The sequence below is a fragment of the Lissotriton helveticus genome, chromosome 1_1 (assembly GCF_964261635.1).
Source record: "Lissotriton helveticus chromosome 1_1, aLisHel1.1, whole genome shotgun sequence".
Classification (NCBI taxonomy): domain Eukaryota; kingdom Metazoa; phylum Chordata; class Amphibia; order Caudata; family Salamandridae; genus Lissotriton; species Lissotriton helveticus.
Genome location: NC_136057.1, coordinates 1369572507 through 1369588970, shown reverse-complemented (window position 1 = coordinate 1369588970; position 16464 = coordinate 1369572507). Strand labels below are relative to the sequence as shown.

Genomic DNA, 16464 nt, shown 5'->3' with positions numbered 1-16464 from the left:
GGTGAGTGAGGGTGAGGGTGGTGAGGGTGAGTGAGGGTGAGGAAGGGTGAGGGAGGGTGAGGGTGAGGGAGGGTGAGAGTGCGGGTGAGGGGTTGAGGGTGAGTGAGGGTGAGGGGTTGAGGGTGAGTGAGGGTGAGTGAGAGTGAGGGTGAGTGAGGGGTTGAGGGTGAGGGGTTGAGGGTGAGTGAGGGTGAGGGGTTGAGGGTGAGTGAGGGGTTGAGGGTGAGTGAGGGTGAGGGGTTGAGGGTGAGGGGTTGAGGGTGAGTGAGGGTGAGGGAGGGTGAGGGTGAGGGAGTGTGAGGGAGGGTGAGAGTGAGGGTGAGGGGTTGAGGGTGAGTGAGGGTGAGGGGTTGAGGGTGAGTGAGGGGTTGAGGGTGAGTGAGGGTGAGTGAGGGTGAGGAAGGGTGAGGGAGGGTGAGGGTGAGGGAGGGTGAGAGTGAGGGTGAGGGGTTGAGGGTGAGTGAGGGTGAGGGGTTGGGGGTGAGGGGTGAGGGTGAGTGAGTGAGGGTGAGTGAGGGGTTGAGGGTGAGGGTGAGGGGTTGAGGGTGAGGGTGAGTGAGGTTGAGGGTGGGTGAGGGTGAGGGGTTGAGGGTGAGTGAGGGTGAGGGGTTGAGGGTGAGTGAGGGTGAGTGAGGGTGAGGGTGGTTGAGGGTGAGGGGGGTTGAGGGTGAGTGAGGGTGAGGTTGAGTGAGGGTGAGTGAGGGTGAGGGGTTGAGGGTGAGTGAGGGTGAGTGAGGGTGGGTGAGGGGTTGAGTGAGGGTGAGGGTGAGTGAGGGTGAGTGAGGGTGAGAGGGTGAGGGCGAGTGAGGGTGAGTGAGGGTGAGGGGTGAGGGTGAGTGAGGGTGAGTGAGGGTGAGGGGTTGAGGGTGAGTGAGGGTGAGGGGTTGAGGGTGGGTGAGTGAGGGTGAGGGGTTGAGGGTGAGGGGTTGAGGGTGAGGGGTTGAGGGTGAGTGAGGGTGAGGGTGGGTGAGGGGTTGAGGGTGAGTGAGGGTGAGGGTGAGTGAGGGGTGGGTGAGTGAGGGTGAGGGGTTGAGGGTGAGTGAGGGTGAGGGTGAGTGAGGGTGAGGGTGAGGGTGAGTGAGGGTGAGGGTGAGGGGTTGAGGGTGAGTGAGGGTGAGGGTGAGTGAGGGTTGAGGGTGAGGGGTTGAGGGTGAGTGAGGGTGAGGGGTGAGAGATGAGACGGTCTTTGAGGCGCCTCTGCTGTATTTGCATTTGGTAAAAACAGCCTTAATGATGTGTTGAGAGGCGCCCCCTGCCATTGTTGCAGGCCGCCGTGTGGGGGCCTGCTAAGTGTACGGGAGGGGGCAGCAAGCACAATTTAGGGGGATATGCACAAGAAAGTGGCGGAGCGCGGCGTTCGCCTCCTTGGCTTAAGCTGCGCTCCGCCACTTCTGAAAACGCAAGGCTGCACCATATTTACAAGAATGTGGTACAACCTTGTGTTTCCCCTGCGATGGCGCTAAGGTTAGCAACTTGGCGCCAATGCAGGAACCCTTGCACCATAGTGTATGTGTGCAGGGGAGGATTGTTTGTGTAGGAACCTGTCCCTTCCTGCACATAAACAAACCTAAAATGCCATTCTGTCACTTTCATGTGTGCTACTTCATGCAGCACACATGACAGTGACAACATTTAATTTTTTTAAATGTTTGTTTATGTACAGGAAGGGACACCTTCCTGTACATAAACAAACCATGGCATTTTGCTTTTTCCATGTGTTCAGCACAAGGCAGCACACATGGAACAAGCATTGGAAATGCAATAGGTCTCGCATTAGAAAAGTTGGAGTTATTGGTCTTGTAAATAACATATTTTATTTATTTGTTGGTTTTTAAAATTGCTAAATTGATGGCTTTGTCATTTACAATGCCAATAGTTATAACTTTCGCGAATGTGACACCTATAGCATTCGGAATGCAACATGTTTTGTATTTACGTGACTTAGATGGCAGCTCTGGTCGTTAGGCCACATCTCTAGAGAGCAGGAGAGTGCAGCAGGGGAGAGAAGCACAGCAATGCAATAGGTCTCGCATTAGGAAAGTTTGAGCTATTGGTATTGTAAAGCACACATTTTTTATTTATGTGCTTGTTTTGAAAATAGCGAAATTAATAGCTTTGTTATTTACAATGCCAATAGTTTTATCTTTCGCAAATGTGACACCTATTGTAACACAATCTGTGTTGTGAGGGTGAGTGAGGGTGAGGTTGAGGGTGAGGGGTTGAGGGTGAGTGAGGGTGAGGGGTTGAGGGTGAGTGAGGGTGAGGGGTTGAGGGTGAGTGAGGGTGAGGGGTTGAGGGTGAGTGAGGGTGAGGGTGGGTGAGGGTTGAGGGTGAGTGAGGGTGAGGGTGAGGGGTTGAGGGTGAGGGGTTGAGGGTGAGTGAGGGTGAGTGATGGTGAGGGTGAGTGAGGGTGAGTGAGGGTGAGTGAGGGTGAGGGGTTGAGGGTGAGTGAGGGTGAGGGTGAGTGAGGGTGAGTGAGGGTGAGGGGTTGAGGGTGAGTGAGGGTGAGTGAGAGTGAGGGTGAGTGAGGGGGTGAGGGGTTGAGGGTGAGTGAGGGGTTGAGGGTGAGTGAGGGTTGAGGGTGAGTGAGGGTGAGGGGTTGAGGGTGAGTGAGGGTGAGGGTGAGTGAGGGTGAGGGTGAGTGAGGGTGAGTGAGTGTGGGTGATGGGGTGAGTGAGGGTGAGGAGTTGAGGGTGAGTGAGGGTGAGGGTGATTGAGGGTGATTGAGGGTGAGTGAGGGTGAGGGTGGGTGAGAGGGTGAGGGGGTGAGGGTTGAGTGAGTGAGGGTTGAGGTGAGTGAGGGTGAGGGTGAGTGAGGGTGGTGAGGGTGAGGGTGAATGAGGGTGAGGGTTGAGGGTGAGTGAGGGGGAGGGTTGAGGGTGAGTGAGGGTGAGTGAGGTGAGGGGTGGTGAGAGTGGTGAGGGTGAGTGAGGGTGGTGAGGGTGAGGGTGAGGGTGGTGAGGGTGAGGGTGAGGGTGTGGGGAGGGAGGTGAGGGTGGTGGGGTGAGGGTTGAGGGTGGTGAGGGGTGGGGGTTGAGGGTGGTGAGGTGGTGAGGGTGAGGGGTTGAGGGTGAGTGGGGTGAGGGTGAGTGAGGGTGAGGGGAGGGTGAGTGAGGGTGTGAGGGTGAGGGGGTGAGGGTGGGTGTGTGGGTTGAGGGTGAGTGAGGGTGGTGAGGGTGAGGGGTTGAGGGTGAGGGTGAGGGTGGGGTGAGGTGAGGGTGAGGGGTTGAGGTGGTGAGGGTGAGTGAGGGTGAGGGGTGGAGGGTGAGAGGGTGAGTGAGAGTGAGGGTGAGGGGTTGAGGTGAGGGGTTGAGGTTGAGTGAGGTGAGGGGTTGAGGTGAGTGAGGGTGAGGGGTTGAGGGTGAGTGAGGGTGAGGGGTTGAGGGTGAGTGAGGGGGAGGGTTGAGAGTGAGGGTGGGTGAGTGAGGGTGGGTGAGGGTGAAGAGGGTGGGTGAGTGAGGGTGGGTGAGGGTGAGTGAGGGTGGGTGAGGGTGAGTGAGGGTGAGTGAGGGGGAGTGAGGGTGAGGGTGGTGAGGTGAGTGAGGGTGAGGGTGAGTGAGAGTGAGGGTGAGTGAGGGGGTGAGGGTTGAGGGTGAGGGGTGAGGTGAGGGGTTGAGGGTGAGTGAGGGTGAGGGGTTGAGGGTGAGGTGAGGGGTGAGGGTGAGTGAGGGTGAGGGGTGAGGGTGAGTGAGGGTGGGTGAGGGTGGGTGAGGGTGGGTGAGGGTGGGTGAGGGTGGGTGAGGGTGGGTGCGGGTGGGTGAGGGTGCGTGAGGGTGGGGAGGGTGGGGGTGAGGGTTGGGGTGAGTGTGGGTTGAGGGAGGGTGAGGGTGAGGGGTTGAGGGTGAGTGAGGTGAGTGAGGGGTTGAGGGTGAGTGAGGGTGGGTGAGGGTGAGTGAGGTGGGAGGGTGGGTGAGGGTGAGTGAGGGTGAGGGGTTGAGGGTGGTGAGGGTGAGGGGTTGAGGGTGAGTGAGGGTGAGTGAGGGTGAGGGGTTGAGGGAGAGTGAGGGGTTGAGGGTGAGGGGTTGAGGGTTGGTGAGGGTGAGGGGTTGAGTGAGGGTGAGAGGGTGAGGGGTTGAGTGAGGGTGAGTGAGGGTGAGTGAGGGTGAGGGTGAGTGAGGGTGAGGGTGAGTGAGGGTGAGGGTGAGTGAGGGTGAGGGTGGGTGAGGGTAATGAGTGAGGGTGAGTGAGGGTGAGGGGTTGAGGGTGAGGGTGAGTGAGGATGAGGGGTTGAGGGTGAGTGAGGGTGAGGGGTTGAGGGTGAGTGAGGGTGAGGGTGAGTGAGGGTGAGGGTGAGTGAGGGTGAGTGAGGGTGGGTGAGGGGGGGTGAGGGTGAGTGAGGGTGAGTGAGGGTGATGGGTGAGTGAGGGTGAGGAGTTGAGGGTGAGTGAGGGTGAGGGTGATTGAGGGTGATTGAGGGTGAGTGAGGGTGAGGGTGGGTGAGGGTGAGAGGGTGAGGGGGTGAGGGTGAGTGAGGGTGAGGGGTTGAGGGTGAGTGAGGGTGAGGGTGAGAGGGTGAGTGAGGGGTTGAGGGTGAGTGAGGGTGAGGGTGAGTGAGGGTGAGGGGTTGAGGGTGAGGGGTTGAGGGTGAGGGGTTGAGGGTGAGTGAGGGTGAGGGGTTGAGGGTGAGTGAGGGTGAGTGAGGGTGAGGGGTTGAGGGTGAGTGAGGGTGAGGGGTTGAGGGTGAGGGGGTGAGGGTGAGGGGTTGAGGGTGAGTGAGGGTGAGGGTGAGTGAGGGTGAGGGGTTGAGGGTGAGTGAGGGTGAGTGAGGGGTTGAGGGTGAGTGAGGGGTTGAGGGTGAGGGGTTGAGGGTGAGTGAGGGTGAGTGAGGGTGAGTGAGGGTGGGTGAGGGTGGGTGAGGGTGAGTGAGGGTGAGTGAGGGTGAGGGGTTGAGGGTGAGTGAGGGTGAGAGGGTGAGGGGTTGAGGGTGAGTGAGGGTGAGGGGTTGAGGGTGAGTGAGGGTGAGGGGTTGAGGGTGAGTGAGGGTGAGGGGTTGAGGGTGAGGGAGGGTGAGTGAGGGTGAGGGGTTGAGGGTGAGTGAGGGTGAGTGAGAGTGAGGGTGAGTGAGGGGTTGAGGGTGAGTGAGGGTGAGTGAGGGTGAGGGTGAGGGGTTGAGGGTGAGTGAGGGTGAGGGGTTGAGGGTGAGTGAGGGGTTGAGGGTGAGTGAGGGTGAGGGGTTGAGGGTGAGTGAGGGTGAGGGTGAGTGAGGGTGAGTGAGGGTGAGGAAGGGTGAGGGAGGGTGAGGGTGAGGGAGGGTGAGAGTGAGGGTGAGGGGTTGAGGGTGAGTGAGGGTGAGGGGTTGAGGGTGAGTGAGGGTGAGTGAGAGTGAGGGTGAGTGAGGGGTTGAGGGTGAGGGGTTGAGGGTGAGTGAGGGTGAGGGGTTGAGGGTGAGTGAGGGGTTGAGGGTGAGTGAGGGTGAGGGGTTGAGGGTGAGGGGTTGAGGGTGAGTGAGGGTGAGGGAGGGTGAGGGAGGGTGAGGGAGGGTGAGAGTGAGGGTGAGGGGTTGAGGGTGAGTGAGGGTGAGGGGTTGAGGGTGAGTGAGGGGTTGAGGGTGAGTGAGGGTGAGTGAGGGTGAGGAAGGGTGAGGGAGGGTGAGGGTGAGGGAGGGTGAGAGTGAGGGTGAGGGGTTGAGGGTGAGTGAGGGTGAGGGGTTGAGGGTGAGGGGTTGAGGGTGAGTGAGTGAGGGTGAGTGAGGGGTTGAGGGTGAGGGTGAGGGGTTGAGGGTGAGGGTGAGGGGTTGAGGGTGAGGGTGAGTGAGGTTGAGGGTGGGTGAGGGTGAGGGGTTGAGGGTGAGTGAGGGTGAGGGGTTGAGGGTGAGTGAGGGTGAGTGAGGGTGAGGGTGGTTGAGGGTGAGGGTGGTTGAGGGTGAGTGAGGGTGAGGTTGAGTGAGGGTGAGTGAGGGTGAGGGGTTGAGGGTGAGAGGGTGAGTGAGGGTGGGTGAGGGGTTGAGTGAGGGTGAGGGTGAGTGAGGGTGAGTGAGGGTGAGAGGGTGAGGGCGAGTGAGGGTGAGTGAGGGTGAGGGGTTGAGGGTGAGTGAGGGTGAGTGAGGGTGAGGGGTTGAGGGTGAGTGAGGGTGAGGGGTTGAGGGTGGGTGAGTGAGGGTGAGGGGTTGAGGGTGAGGGGTTGAGGGTGAGGGGTTGAGGGTGAGTGAGGGTGAGGGTGGGTGAGGGGTTGAGGGTGAGTGAGGGTGAGGGTGAGTGAGGGTGAGGGTGAGTGAGGGTGAGGGGTTGAGGGTGAGTGAGGGTGAGTGAGGGTGAGGGTGAGGGTGAGTGAGGGTGAGGGTGAGGGGTTGAGGGTGAGTGAGGGTGAGGGTGAGTGAGGGTTGAGGGTGAGGGGTTGAGGGTGAGTGAGGGTGAGGGTGAGAGATGAGACGGTCTTTGAGGCGCCTCTGCTGTATTTGCATTTGGTAAAACAGCCTTAATGATGTGTTGAGAGGCGCCCCCCTGCCATTGTTGCAGGCCGCCGTGTGGGGGCCTGCTAAGTGTACGGGGAGGGGGCAGCAAGCACAATTTATGGTGTCTAAAGCGAACCTTTCCTGAGAGACAGCCCTGGAGACAGAGGATGTTTATTTCAAGGAAGTCCAGCGGCCTTCGCGTCTGGGCAGCATTTAGTAAAAAAACAAAAAAAAAAAGTACAAATATTTAGAAGCATTTACATATGCATTTAATCCATCGTGCAAGTCTCTCATTGCACGCGGGTGGAATGTTTGTCTACTTGCTGTTTATTTTTGGCATCAACAGATGCAGGGAGGGTGACGCTCTGTGAAGGAGTGCAGCGTGGGACCCGTGGTGTACGTGGCTGTTAAGTAATGTTTCGGCTGAGATAACATTGCAAAGGCTGACGCATGGATGGTTCAAAACAGGCGCAATAACAAAACGTGAATAGTGCGCATATAGTAGTTACTGCAACAAAACCTACAAAACCGCATAAAACCTAATTAAAAAAAAAGAAAAAAGAGACAGGCTGTTATAAACAATGGAATTTACACACGTGCTTGTTGGTGATGTATTCGCCTACGCCTACATCACTTATAAAACAAGACGGATTGAAGGCAGAGAAGGGGGGGAGGAGAAATGCGACATGGCGGGCAGGGGAGGGGGCGGAGTGGGGAGAGGGTGTTAAGCAGCAGGGGCCTTTGAAGTGAAGCTAAGCTTCACTTCAAAGGTGTGGGAGGAGTGCGGCGGAGGGAACGGACGGCGATTTGGTGATGTGCACGCGCATTTTAGGTCAATGCGCAAGCGCATTGACCTAAAAGCCACGGGCACAGCACCAAATCGCCGCAGTTAGGTAAACTTTGTTTAAAGCCCTATAGTCTCGCTCTGCTCAATGCGCATGCGCATTGACAGGCGAGACCTAAAAAGCAAAAACGAGGAGAAATAATGCATTTCTTTTCGTTTCACCAACTTAAGACCAAGATTTACCTGGTCTTAATTTTGGAGCTGCCACCTATGTATGCCACCCTTGTACATACGTGGGCAGCGTCAAAATGAATGGGTGTTGCAGTGGAACGCCCACTGCCCCCCCATTCACGCTAAATATAGCGTGAAAGGGGGCCTTATGTGGAGGGTAGCATTAAGCCACATTAAGTGGCTTAACGCTGACTTGTACATAAGGGGCAACCCTATCGCCACCACAACGTTGGTAAAAATGACGCTGTGGTGGCGATAGGGGCTTGTACATATGCCCCTTAGAACCTTAAGAGTGGCGTAGGTTTTTCCACCAAAGTAGATGCACCCAACAGGGGAAAATTCCCTTTGTGGGGGAACCGCCAACAGAAAACTGCTACCAGCCATGTCAGGTGTTGGAATTACTGGTCCTGAGCATGGGTGCGAAAATGTACCTCCAAACTGGTGGTATGCTGTCAGTGCCCACATCTGTAGTCTTCCTAATATTCTCGGGTGTTTACCATCATTCAAGTAATATTATACCACCACCTCTGTTTCTGTGGTTTTGTTTTCGCTGAGCTAACTCTACCGAATGATGGTGGAGCAGCCACTTTAATTCAGGCCTTTTACCACTTCTGGAGGAGTTTATTTGACCTAATAGCAAAGTCAGAGGGGTCTCCACAAACGGGACAATCAACTAACTCTAAATAGGGCAGATATAGCACCAGAATTCAAACCATTAATATTTCATGTCAGAGGCTGTGTTACCCCCTTGTGCACATCAAGACCCTAACCACCTGGACCAGGTCCTGCACAAGCAGGAGCCAATGTGGACAGAGGTACTGTATGTTAAGGAAACTACACAGGGGCTCCAGGCTACGATACCAATAAATGCGTACTATCACACGCTATTCCATGAATAAAGTTAGGCAACTTCCTTACCATGCATCCAACCGATAGAACCAAAATGGGCAGCCCGCATTTCGTCTTGTGAAAGTGCCTTCAAGCACTTGAAAGATGTGCTAGGTACATCTCTGTACTGAAAGAACCCCGATCCAGCAAGTCCAAAAGTTATACAAATAGTTACCCCTAATCAAGCGTCAGCAATTTACATAAAGCAGACAGTGAGAGATTGGGTAGGGAGTCACTTACTTTCCTTAAGATGTCCATCTTTTTCAGAGGACGCAGGAGTATGTGACTACCAAAAAGGAATACTTTGTTCCTGGCTGTGGGGCCCCTTGGAGGTTGTAGGTCTAGTTCTACGGAGCACGGTCCACAGTCTTGTTGGACAACAACCAACTGAGTTGGCTGCCGTACATGGATAGGGCCAACCCGAAGGGGCTCCCTTTGGCATTTAACTGTTCTCCGCAGATACTGATAAGTTGGACATTGTGGATGCCAATGTGTTTTCCAGGGCTGGGTAGGAGGATAAAGTATGGTATCTGTAGTGGTGATCTTTGGATTACATATCCCCTATCTTGTTGCCAGTCGTAGGGTCCTCTCCAGCCCGGGTACTCGCCAATGACTACGTCAAACACAGAGCTTAGTATAACACGTCTTTATTCTTTTGCGTGTAACTGCAAACTCAACATTCTAAACCTGCATCAATTAACTATGCTCTAATGCTGATGTCATAGTTATACGGAGTCCATCAGGAGCCGCAAAGGTTCCTTCATTACATGCTCACTCGGCACTACATCTACCCCTTTGCTAACATTTTTTTTTACAAATATATATAATTAGAGCTCCTTAATAAGTCTTCGTGGTGCGTGTATCACACATCCCAACCATGTATGCAGAAACTGGGGACTGGCAATGGAAATATCCATGACTGGTGCTGGTGATGGAGAGACAGCAGCAGTCAGGGGTTCTTCACGTGTCATTTCAGACCCACTCTCTGCAATGACATCAGTGCCTGACGAGCAAAGAGCCATACATCTGAAATGCAAGGAACTTGTGTAATGGACTTCCCAGGACGCTGGACAGTCCTCATGTGTCCTTTGTTGGTCACAACATAAAATGGCTCAGCATTGAAAGGAGCATCAGACGTTTGTTTTCTAAGCTGACAAACGAGGAACTCTATCTCCTTTCGTAAAGTTGACATCTTGTGCATGTCGAGGTTTGTCTGTGTAGGCTTTAATTTTCCTCTTACAACCCACATCTTTCATGTATGTTTCTTCCTTGGCATTTGATTTTCTATTGGCCCATTGAGGTAACTTGGTCGTCATAGCTCTCCTGAATATCAAGGTTGTAGGGCTTTCATCTGTGGTCGAGTGAGGGGTTGCGCGGAAAGCTCGAAGAGTGGAATTCAGAACAGCTTTAAGGCTAAGCTTTTCTAGTACAGCACTCTAGACAGCTTTCTTTAGAGTACTTATGAAATGTTTGACAAAGCATTTTGCCTGTGGCCACAGAGGAGTGCTCTTCTGATGCTTCACATTAAGATGACTGAGAAAGTCTTTGAATTCCCGACTGTTGAAAGGTGGGCTGTTGTCAGACTTTAAAATCCCAGAAACACCCCAGGTTGCGATGATGCTGTCTAATCTCTCAATGACATGTTCTTGAGTGATAGATGAGAGATCTTCGACCAATGGAAAATAAGAATGTTCATGAACAATCACCATCAGGTGATGTCCGTTGTCAAGAGGACCGAAGAAGACCACTACAATTCTTTCTCATGCATGCTGTGGCAACTCAGAAATGCTTAGCGGGTGTTGAGTGGTGTTTGACTTCAGGCAGTTGCATAGATGACAGGCCTTTAATTCCTTTTCAACCCTCTCGTCGAGATATGGAAATCAGAATCGGCCTTGGAGAGCTTGATTGGTGGTAACAATTCCACGGTGTCCTTCATGGGCCACTTCAATTATCTGTTGTCGCAGACTCTCTGGAATGACGATTCTCGACCCTCATATAATGATACCTTCCTGAGTAACGGACAGTTCATCTTTGACATTCTTAAACTTTTCGATATTTCCTGTCGCTGGTAAGAGGTCGAGGGTGCTGGTACCAAGACTGATGTGTAACAATGTTTCAGCATGTCACTATCTTGACTTGTGGCAGTGACAATTTATTTGTTCTATCAAAATAGCAGCTGGAGTGCTTGATTTCACAATGAAATGTATGTAGGCATCACCATCTTAAAATGTGTGCTAGGGCATTGTAGAGGCACTTGTGAAATGTAGTCGACAGAGTTCTGATCTTTCCCTGGATGATACACGATGGTGTAGTTGTACTCTTGCAATCTTAGACCTGAACGTTCAATGCGAGGAAGCATTTTTGATTTTGGATTTCTAAAGATAGTCAATAATGCTTGATGATCGGTGACAAGCATGAAGGGCTTCCCATACAAGAATAAGTGGAGTGTTCACAAGCCCATGTATACACTTTAGTTTTGGATGGCATAAGTCGGGGTACTGGAGACAGTTAATGATATTTCTCCTCAGGTATAATATTTATTGATGCACCACTATCGATTATTGAAAGGTATTGTACAACCATTGACCTTTAATGTGATTTTTGGACAATGTTTGAATGACTTTGGTTATTTCTCAAGTCTGTTTCTCTTGGACTGATGTTTTTCCTCACCGGCGGCAAGTCCAGCATGCGCATGCTTGTCGGAGGTTAACATCGACATGGAACTCACGTCTGCTTCACTTACACTTGATATTGACAGAGAAGAAGTATTTGACGAAGATTTAGATGTCAATCGACTTCGTTTGGTGTTGATGCGCCTCAGTTCATGTGGTCGCTTGGCCTTTTTGGCGTCCGTTAAACGTCGCTTCTGGAACATTCGAGCAGCCATTTTGTATTCGAGCCGTGACACACCTAGTTTTTCTTTCACCTTACACACGTCACAAAATGGTTCTCCTTTCCACACCTGCCCAAAAGCGGGACATTTACCTTTGTGTGGAAACAAAAATTCACACCTGAAACATAACTTCTTTTTCTGTGGAAAATTCACTGTGCCCCTTGGCCTTGAGCTTTTGCTTATTTCTCCCATTCTTGACTGACTCATTCTGAGCACCTCCGGCCTCCATGTCAGCAGCTTGTCGATCAGCACACTCTTCAGCACTGGCAGCCATGAGAACTCACTCCAGACTAAGAGTTTCTCTCAGCAAGAATCTGACATGCATCTGTCAATCACTCTGAGGCGTATAGCTTCCTCATTGTTAAATTTATTGAACCTAGTGTTTGATGCACATATCCAGTCTCTCAACAAATTTGTCGATCGTCTCACCAGCTTTCTGTCTTTCTCGACTGAAGATGTATCTTTCATAATCTACATTTAGCATTGGATGGAACTTGAGATTCAAGGCTACTTTGATTTGACTGTATGTAATTTTGTCAGCTCTCGGCCTTTTCTTTATGACTTCTTTCAAGCCTTCACCAGCAAGATTCTTAAGGTAAATGATAATTTTTTTTGTTGTCTGCTTCTTCAGTCACATCAATGAAATCATCAAATCTCTCTATCCAAGCAGTCCATCTGTCGTCAATATTCAACTTTTTAGCAGTATCAAATGGTGGTGGTGATTTCAAGAAGGCTGTGGCATTGTAACCATTTACTAGATAGGCTAACATTAAGGGTGGAGTTCCTTATGCTGTCTGCTAAGACCTGCCAGACCATCTCTACGGCCTGGTGGAACCTTGACCTCCCCATTGGTCTCCATGGGAGCCCTTTGCTTTCAGGAGACCTCTGGAGTAGTTCTGAGCTGCCACCCAACAGCTTTAATGGCATGCCACTTTGGATATGGACAGCTCTGCAAGCACAATCCTGAGTGCTTTCTCTGGGGTTGTTTCCTCCAGCGCAGTGGCTTTCGTCACTCAAGACTAGTAAGCAGGTGACTGTTTCTGTATCACTTTGCCTTTAAGCATCTCTTTGTGTTCTCTGACATCTGGTTGTCTCCACCTATACCGTTATCACTCCGTATGAATGTATGGCTTTGAACTGCGTAGTAGTGTAGTACCTCTTTGTGTGGCCTTCTCAGCAGGTTCTTGGCCACTGATGTGTAGACTTTTCAGTGATGTTTTCATAAGCGTCAAATGCTTTTCACGGAACTGGGGCTCCACTTTGCCTCTACATATGCAAAAAAAATGCTGAATCCACACTTCGACAGAGGCACATTTGGCACGCACAAGCAGATTGCTGGATCACAGCAAACTTTCTGGGAGAGCACTGTCAATTTTTCAAGTTACTTCTCTCCGATCTCATTGCCAGTTGTTGTGTCCTGCCCAGCCCAGGTACTCACCGAAGACTATACCACACACGTAGCTTAGTATAACACATCTTTATTCTTCTGTGTGTAACCGCAAGCTCAACATTGTAAACTTGCATTCAATTCACTACTCTCTAATGCTTATGTCACAGTTCTACAGAATCCATCAGGAGCCACCAAGGTACCATCATTACATGCTCATACAACACTACAGTAGTACCCTAGGCTCTTCTGATGTTTGGGTGTGCTATATGTTAGCAGAGAGCACCTGGAAGCAATGGTCCTGTTTTCCATCTCACTCCCATCTTAATAGGGGACACAGGTGACAACAAGTCTGTAAGCCTGCCCTACTTGAGCAGCTGCACACCGGAAGGGACCGTGTTGCTTGCCCTTTCTCCCAGAAATAGTGTCAGTTTCCTAATTTGTGAATAAAGTAGTTTGCGGTAGTAAACCCAGGAAACCTATTGGGAATCAGATTCAGCAAGGTGAGTTTCCTGGATCTCCAGAGAACTAGGCAATGAAGAACACTGCTAGTACTGCTGGATTTTCTATTACATGCTTGGCTCAACACCAAACTGCCCTTCCCCTGCAACCTTTATCAAAGTAACTAAACATCCTGGTGTGTTTGTAACTGTGTAGACTAGATTGTCGTATCAGTGCTTTGCTTTCTGTGATTCAGTTGACCTTAATCAATGTATTTTGAAAGTTTTTAACAGTGCATAAGTCGGGGGTGCCCGCGGGTACACTGTGTTTACCCACTTTTTTCACAGGGTAGACCCGTCCAGCCTGCCGACAAGTTGGGCCCAACTGAAATATGCTGAACTTATCCCAGTGTAATTTTCAGACACCGGGACACGTTCAGCAGCGCCTGTATGTTGTCTGCTTTCCATTCCCAGCAGCAAAAGTAGTGAGAGGGGTTTGTTATTTTCACCTCTAGCTGGGCCAAAGATAAAGTCCGAAGTTGAGGGGCCATCAGGCCTCCTTTTGTTCCTGTATGCTGACTGGGCGTGGTCTAGTGCCTCAAAGTGAGATTTCATATGCAAAAGAGTGGAAAGAAAGGCACACAGCTCGTTATAACTGTACAGGTACTTAAGAGAGGCATGCTTTTGACTGTGTTCAGTCCCTGTCTATAAGACACATGCATGCACTGTAAGAATGTCAGGTGTGTTGATCTGTCCCACTATTTACACAAAAATACTATTTAAATACCACTATTTTATTTCTTTTATAGCACAACTCATCCCAACACAGGTGTTAGAGTGCTTTCAATGACATTTAAACATTATACATTGACAATAAATCCTGTGTGTAAATCAATATACAAGATGTGTTGTATAAGACAGCGAGGGTTACAAGGTGTAGGAGTCACATATCCTTCATAGTTCTGTGTTATAATAGAAGGATTTCAATTTATGACCTGCAAGTAACAAAACGCTCTCTGTTAAAAGCAGTAACCCGCTTACCTATCTACATAAAATAAAAATCTGTCAGCTGCATGTTACGTGATGTGTTTAGCCCGTGACACTTTAACCCTCTATGCTACTTTGATTCAAAACTGGGACTAGACAAAGCACAGATCTCTCCAGCAAATGCATTAACATCCAGAGTTATCTTTCCATTATTATTATTCTCTGGGCACACAAAAATCTCTACAGAAGGTGCCTTAACCCCGTAAGATATTTTAAAATGCAAACTTTGCAACCAAGTAAGTAGAACGTATCTACTGCCATGTTTCTCTCTGTTGTCAATTACTTTGTGGCATAGTTTTTAAAAAAAGTATCAGTTGATGCCCAGATTTTGCTTCAGGATTGCACCACTTTTTTGGCACAACCCTACACAAAGTCTTATTTGTTAAATCTCGTAATACACTTAAATGTACTCATGATAGACCTGCTAAATATATGTGTAAGATCTTAATATCTGACGTCACTACTTGTGTGGTTACTTCCTGTGATGCCACGTGCGATGTCACACGCTGTGACGTCATGCGCTATGAAGTTACCTGCATACTGCCTAACTTGGTTAGTCCCAACAACAGTGCTTAATTTGAGCTGGTGGTTTCTGGTGCACGGCACTTAAGTGTCAACACCAGTGCTTGTAACAATCTACCACAAGGTGGCGCTTTCTGGCTAATTTAGAGATAACAACAGTTAGTTAATCATTCAATATGCATTAAAAATGACTATTACCTGTCGCCCAAGCCATTCTTATAGTTTTAGGGGCCTGAAGCAGTCCGAATTGTCACACTTGTAGGAGTGTGATGTTAGTAGTGTGTTGTTACAATCTATGGCAGCATGGCAGGGGCAATATGTGGTGCAAGCTGCAGTGGCCTTCTGAAGAGAGCCATGGCACTTATTATTTTATTTACTTTTTTACAAATGAAGCACTGACCCCCACTTCTTCTTTTTTTTTTTTTTTTTTTTTTTTTTTTTTTTGTACTTGTGCCCTCCTGGTTTTAAAGATATGCATCAATTGTTTATTGCCAAGTAGCACTGAGTACTGCCGAGGGCGAGTAGCTTCCGCTTTCAATCTGTGCAAGTGATGGCAGGAGGGTGTGGTGGTTTGAAGAACCAGCTTTATCAGTCCCTGCGCTTTAAAGCAGCTCAAGTGGGATCTGATGTGTGAATCTTTCCTATTCGTAGCAGCCTGGCGAGGGCTGGTGAGCTTGGCGCCTTTCATCCACCCAACAATGTCGTGCCAGTCTCTTCCTGTTCTTGCTCGCCAGATGACTGCCACTCACTCACTCACCCCTGCTCTCTCCCCCCAGGGATCTCCGGCAAGAGCCAGATCCTCTTCGCCCTGGTCTTCTCTACCCGATACCTGGATCTGTTCAGCACATTCATCTCCGTGTACAACACCAGCATGAAGGTATGTATCGCCTACGGCTGAAGTGGGCACAGCGCTGCACCCGAGAAACTGACACAGCTGCACCAACAAAACCGAGGCCCGCTACTGCCTCTACAAACACAGGGCAAGCCCTGCCCTCGCAAAGCCATCTTAGAGCACTGCACCCGCGAAATTGGGGAATCCCTGTCACTGACAGGGCTCAAGGATAAATAAAGCATTTGGTAAAATGTATGGCCTCGATCGCTATGGTCTTGCAGCATGTATGTTAGTTGCCCGTGGTTTGCATAATACTGCCATCTAGTGGTTGAATCTGCAATAACTTCCAAAAGCATGAAAAAAATTCCTTCACTTTTTACAAATCCCCACATTACTCTGTCGGAGTAATTGACTTTTAACACACAACGGTCACTCGCATTAAAGCACTCCCCAATATTGCTGCACTGGAAACAACACATAGCTGCCAATACACCTCGGCGCAGCGCCAACAGTCTTGAAAGGGATGAGGAGTCAAATTGAGCTCTTCCACGACACCTCAACCCTGGCATGCTGGATGCAGCCGTCCTGGTTCTTAGAACCCACAATTGACGCTTTGGCATTGCCTCTGAAACCTCTGATGCTGGGAGCACAAATCCCGCTTTCCTAGCCTTTCTCCTCAGGTGCAGCTCTGCTGATGCACCCCAATCCTGACCAGCAGCGCCCACTGCCTGGGCTAGTGAGGGATGCACGAAGCTCTGCTGACGTCCTACAGTCCTGGCATACGGGCACTGCAGCCGCACAGACTGCTGCATATGCACCTCAACCCCGACCTGCAAAACCTCCTGATGTTGAAACTCCCAGGAGGCTCTTACCAAGCACCCTAACTCTGACCTGCAGCACCCACCACTACATCCATGCTTAGTCTCAGACACAGCTCTACCGTGCCCTCCAGCACCTGTGACATGCCACCTTTAGCATGCACAAAACGCAAAACTTGCCTACACCACCCTTATTTGTACACAACACAGTTTGTATAGGTCAAAAACTAT

The 16464-nt window shown here is 50.6% G+C and overlaps 1 protein-coding gene across 1 annotated transcript in view; it reads left to right on the top strand.

Moving 5' to 3' along the window:
• Nucleotides 1-16464, top strand: part of KDELR3 (KDEL endoplasmic reticulum protein retention receptor 3) — a 46956-nt gene that overhangs the window by 15524 nt on the left and 14968 nt on the right. Inside the window, exon 2 of the mRNA XM_078683686.1 lies at nucleotides 15360-15460. Coding sequence (XP_078539812.1) covers nucleotides 15360-15460 — 101 coding nt within the window. The remainder of the gene's footprint in view (nucleotides 1-15359; nucleotides 15461-16464) is intronic.